At 39.8% G+C, this 6,000-nt stretch overlaps 1 protein-coding gene across 2 annotated transcripts in view; it reads right to left on the bottom strand.

The window, feature by feature from the left end:
• The window catches only part of POU2F1 (POU class 2 homeobox 1), a 50,256-nt gene that overhangs the window by 802 nt on the left and 43,454 nt on the right, over positions 1-6,000 (bottom strand). For both annotated transcript variants that reach the window (XM_010142851.1, XM_010142852.1), the window contains 4 exons: positions 5,565-5,744; positions 2,850-2,955; positions 2,072-2,417; positions 1,133-1,221 (listed from right to left, as the gene is read on the bottom strand). In XM_010142851.1, the coding sequence (XP_010141153.1) occupies positions 1,133-1,221; positions 2,072-2,417; positions 2,850-2,955; positions 5,565-5,744 (721 nt within the window). The remainder of the gene's footprint in view (positions 1-1,132; positions 1,222-2,071; positions 2,418-2,849; positions 2,956-5,564; positions 5,745-6,000) is intronic.

Here is a 6,000-nt window from a genome sequence, read left to right as displayed (position 1 = left end):
CAGCAGGGAGGAGGTAACATTAGCAGTAAGCAATAATGCGAAAAGTGCCTAAAAGCAACTTCCTTTCTCTGATATGCGTGCTCTCTACACCACTAATGACAGCCACCTCATCACAGGTTGTTTTTTAAAAAAACTGCTCTTTATGATGAGTGAAGACCTTGCAGATGCTAAAATGCCTCTGTCGTCTCCTCCTAAACTAATTTCATCATGCCTTTCTTCAGATCTTTAAGTGCAATACTGGTCTATGTTTCCTGCCACAGAAAACTTGTACATTCAGACAACCTGTACTGGAAAGGGTTGAGATGAGCATTCACAGCTATCACAAGACAAGGAAGGTCATGTAAACCTGAGTGTAACATTTTAAATGTTGACACATAACCATGTTACAACTTACTCTCCCTGGTCTACAGGGTTCAGTCTGCCTTAGATTATTATCTCCTAAATTTATCTGTGACACTTCCCAAAATGAAATGGTTCTTTCTTGTACCCTTTCTTCTTACCTAGTTAAGCTAGTTCAGAGGATATTTGAATATATAGGTTAGCTAGTTCTTTAGGCACTTGCATTATCTAGTTTTTACAGATGACAAACTACGAACAGACAACAACTCTCCCTAAAGTCAGTGGAAACCTCTGGTTGCGTGGCACTTCCAAAGTAAATCTTTTCTCTTCTGAATAAGGGTTTATGGATTTAAAGCTCTACATAAGGACTTTAGGAGGTAAGTCATTTGTTGAGGGTTCTTTTTAAATACACATGTGGACAAGAATTCAGGATCACATCTTGCATGGAACTGCCCTGCTAGAAGAGCTATAAAAAGCAAATCTTTAACCTTCTGGAGATACATGCCAGTGGGGGAGGATAACAAAATCAATTCCAAATCACATTCAATATCTTAAATGCCTCCTGAAAATCACTACCAGATCATACACAGTTCTAATCCCTTTTCTGAAGTTGTACCTGCTCTTATCTCTGTGATAAATAGAATGTATTTGTGCATTTAAATTTTGTGAAACCTTTATTCCTGTAACATTAATGTCCAGTGCTGAGGAGTCAGTGGGTTTTTTTGGTAGAGAAAAACATAGCAGGTAAACTGAAGTTGTGTAACAGAGATACATTGAAAGGAACACGACTGACCTTGAATAGTTGCCAGTGTACTGTTGCTCATCAGGGCTGGGCTGAGAGCACCACCTAATGTCCCTGGATTGAGACTGAGTAAGGCACCTCTGCAGGAACCAAGATTGTGGAAGAAGAAACAAAGACAAAGGAAAGGAGTGTTACTTTTAAGAAAAGGTTACCACTGTTCAAAAGCACACCATCATATTTAAAAGAAAAAAAAGGCAGGGCAGGGGTAAGGGGATGGAGGAATGGAGAGATTAAGGGCTAATTTTAGTTTAGTGTAGTTTTTCCTTCAAGATGACTTGAGTAGACATTGCTTTTCAGCTATGTGGTTAGCAACATGCCTGTCACTATTTAAGCGTCTGTAAACACATGACTTGTATTGATTGTTGCTGTAAAATATTCTTGCATTTTGGGGAAACTGCCACTTCTCAGAGAGCTATCAGCATCTCCCAAATTCAGATGTAAGAAAGATGTAAATCAAGAGGAGTTGAAGAAACAGAGTCACCTCTCAGAGAAACATTTTTAAAATGAAAACTTCAACAATACATCATTGTGCATCTTTTACAGCGCCATGCTCATGATGGAGAAATGAATACAGAGGTGTGAAGTGGGTCTAGGCTAGATCTCCATTTTACAATTAGTAGAACAGATTCTATGATTCACTGGTAGATTGCAGCTCTTAAGTCAAGCTCTGCAGTAGGATGGATAACTTATCAAATAACAACACAGCTTTTTCATTTGTAAAATTAAAACAGTACTTGTGTACTTTGACGGGAATGGCCAATTACCATCTATAAGTAAATCTTCAAAATTTGAGATAAATGACAATAGAATCACCAAGTGAACTACCAGAAAGTAGTGATACACGAAAGCAATTTATCCTAAGAATTCTCCTTCTCTATTCCATCATCTCATCTCATCTCATCTCAAAGGGTGTGAAAAATTCATCCTTACCCAGCTGCAAACTGTGAGGATGCCATCAAGCCTGGGTTTAGTCCTGCTGCAGCAGCCATGGCAGCAAGACTCGCATTAGCAGGCAACTGTGCAGCTCCTTGTAACGCAGCTGCTGCCGCTGTTTGCAACCCTGATGCTGTTACCATCACCTGGCTGGTCCCAAGAGGAGAGGACAAGGGAGTGGAGGTTGTCTGTGTTGTGCTGGTCTCACTGGCACTGGATGCCTCTGAGGTGGAGGCTGAGGCAGAAGGGGAAGGACTCATGGAGGGTGATGTCACTGCTGAAGAAGCTGGAGGTGCTGTTGAAATCACTGTTGCCGTGTTGTTGGAGGTGGTTTCTGTTGTGCCTGGAAGATTGATTCTAGTTAGATCAGTACAAAACACAGATTTGACTGAACAGAAACCACTACCCACCTGAACTGAACTGTATATCCAGCTGAAAGGGAGACAAACACACATTTCTGTAGAAATGTGAAACACCAAGAGTCCAAATGAGAAGCTTGGACTACAGTGAAATTACAATTCCCAACAAGAGGCTGAAGAGCTCTAGAAGCTAACAATGGAATATAGCATACTTCACTTCAGCATCAGTTGTGATTTTTTTCCCGCAGAACAGTCAAGTGAATCATCACAAAGACTGAAATTTCTTGGTGGAGTAGCAAGGAACAATTACAAGTATGTCCTGGGATACCAATGACTAATACTGAATGACCTTTTGAAGAGTTTAAAAGGAGAAAAAGGTAGACTTTAATATGGGGGAAAGAGAAATCAGTCCTTACCTGTGACTGACAGACTAGTTACAGCAGGACTGGTTAGAGGGAGCACAGGATTGACAGTCAGGGTTGTAGCTGCACTGCTAGTCACAAGGCTTGGTGTGGTTGCCACCTGGAGGTCAAAAAAGAATACAACTGCTCAACTGTTAAAAGACAAGAGTTAGTTACTAGAGTTGGATTTCTTTCTTCCCTTCCTCAGCTGAGGAAGTTTTCAGGGAAAACACTGCCTGTAAACTAGCTTATCTGTAATTTCATTAGTTCATCATTCAGTGGACCAACCACAGTACCTTCTCTAATTACCAACAATATATTTAGTCTTAATAATTCAGTACTTGAAGGGAGATATATCCATTACATCCATACTGTCTCAGGATTGCCTTCCCCCAAAGACAGCATCTTGTTTTAACAGGGACACTTTTATAGAAAGAGTTACAAAATATATTATTTCTGCATGGTTTTTTTCTTGTTTAAATGTCTTTTCAGCTCCAAATCTCTTTCTATGATAAAATTATTTAAATGCCCCAGCATTGCCAAAGGTATGTAGGGTAATGTGTTTACATGGATAAACAGAACTACATTTGCTTTTTACTCAATCAAACTATAAGCCCAACTGTGATAAGTTTCCTTGTGCCAGAGAAAGCATCTCTGAATTTTAAAACATTCAAGTGGCATTGGCTAATTTTACTTGTTGACAGCTTATTACAAGAAAGCTACAATAAACTGAAGACATTACAGATAGAAAACACCCAAGATTTAATGCCAGAACCAGCTTATAAAGAAAAATCAAATACAAGCAGAGAGAGGACTTTTTATGGACAAGAAATGGTGTCCAACAGCAATATTTGAAGGCTGTTATACATCAATGAGAGAAATGAATCCTTCAGAATCGCCCAAGAGAACATAGCCAAGGATATAGGCTAAAACCTTCCTCCTTTCCCCTCTCTTACCTTATGTTTGTCAGAGAAATCTCTCTCATGCCGCATATCCTTTTACAGGAAGTCAAATGTTCAATGCATTTTAAACAAGACTGGGGCAACTGAGACAGATCTAAAAGCCTTCTGCCCATCTCAAATAATGTATGAAATAAAGAGCTAGGTGCATAGTATACTCTCCACTAATGCAGCCCAGACATCATATCTGTCATCTGTCCACCGAACAGTTAAGGCCAAGGTCGCAGTCTGTGTATCAGGGCAGTGAATGACCTGTGAATTAATACAGCTAACCCCATGGTTATAATGACTGACTGCAGCCAGCGCAAAAGTAGGCTGCCATCAAAAGGAGCATTGCCCTCCAATCCTGCTTCAGAGCCCCAGCATTTGTGCAGCCAGGCTACAAGTCAGATTGGTTATCTAGCCATACTGAAAATTCATCATTGTTCTTCACATGGTTAATGTGTAGTCAAACTAGTAAACTACGGTAAATCATCCTATGGACACATGATCTCCAGAGCTGACACCCTTAAGGAATCAATAAAGCAAAAGGCTGGTGAAGGCTGGGGGCAGGAGGGCTGGAACATCCATTTGAGTGGTGGCACGGTCTTAAGAGAAGATTACAATGAGTGAAAGCATTTAGGGAAATATTACCGAAGAAATGAAGACTGTGGTTAACACATCAATTTCTTACATACAATGGCAGTTTATAATAAAAGGGAAAATTATGTAGGAAAGCTTTCTTAAGTTGCAGTCTGAGTAAACTTGCATGGTTACTAAAACATACTATCATAAATCTCACTATGTTCTGCTTTGGTAGCAAGGCTTGCAACCTTGCTTTCCAATTGGGAAAAAATAAAAAAGAAAAAAGAAGAAGAAGAAAAAAAGACTAAGTACATTTAACACATCCCTTCCCCTAAAACAAAAGGTTGCATGCACACATCCTGAGACAAGGATGAGGGGAAAGAATGAAACGTCACCAAAATTAATGGTTTAATGCAGTACTGGAAGATATTAGCTACTAGAGTGATGAAGGTGGAATAAACACTACAAAAGGACAGCTACAGGCTACATAAATTCCACCACATTCCTATTAGCATAGATACTATGAAATCTAATAGCTACTGTTTCTATTTATGAAAACAGACCTCCATGGACATTGGTAGCAAAGGAGCTGAAGGAACCTTGATGCATGTGTTTTGTTACTCTTATTTTCATGAAGTTTGAGTTTACCTGAGGCAAATACAAGTGTAGGAAATTAATTACATGAGTATTAGCTAAATTGTTTCTTTGTTCCATGTCTTTTTTCATATAAATCATTCCTTACTAAAAGTGACAACAACAGATTCACTGGATTTGTCTCCAGATGCTTTACTGCTGCTTAGCTACTTATCACAGCAGCCAAAATAAGAGGGGAGGGGTAGAGCTGTTAAGCACTTTTTTATTACTATTATTACACAAAAAAAGTTTGGGCAAGGGAGAAAGTCCAGATATAAACTGCAGTTACTATTTGGAATACGGTCAAAGCAGTAACTCCAGCTGCAAATTTGCTAGTCAGAACATGACTTACGAATTGACTAAATGAAACACCCAAATTGAAGGCCCAACTAGTGCCTGATTTATAAGCATTATCTCTCTTAGATAGTCTGCAAGTAGGATATTTAAAACACCAGTAAAATACAAGTTTGTGAGAACAAGCCTGCTGTACAAGGAAGATGTAGCATGTGCAACTTCCACAATGAGCACAGTAGAACTATCTCTTCCAGTGATCTTCGTCAACATTGATTCTTACCAGTGAGGTTGGGCAAGGGAAAATTGCTTTGATGGGCGAGCTGCTGGTTCCACCACTGCTGGGTGGGTTGATCCTTTTCTCCTTCTGGCGCCGGTTACAGAACCAAACGCGGATCACCTCCTTCTCCATGTTTAGCTGGTCAGCTATCATGGTGATCTCATCCGAGGTAGGCTTTTGGTTCTAAGAAAAGGAAATGGTACTTGAAAAGCTGTGAAATCACCTTCTGAAGTTTTACATTATAGCTCTTTAGGGAGAAGTCTGGATGGGCCACTTATACCCAAAATCTGGTCAGTGGTAGAGACAGACAATAATAGACACTTCTGCCCTCCATCTTCCTAGTTAAAAGAACATTTCTACCAAGAGTAGGCTGTGTTCCTCAAAGACAGGTGATGAGGACTAAGCTCACATGCTTCTTTTTGAGAGAAGGGATCTGACT

This window comes from Buceros rhinoceros, unplaced genomic scaffold, assembly GCF_000710305.1.
Source record: "Buceros rhinoceros silvestris isolate BGI_N320 unplaced genomic scaffold, ASM71030v1 scaffold16139, whole genome shotgun sequence".
NCBI classification, from domain to species: Eukaryota; Metazoa; Chordata; class Aves; order Bucerotiformes; family Bucerotidae; genus Buceros; species Buceros rhinoceros.
The sequence above is the reverse complement of the archived record's forward strand: the minus strand, read 5'-3'. Positions and strand labels throughout refer to the sequence as shown.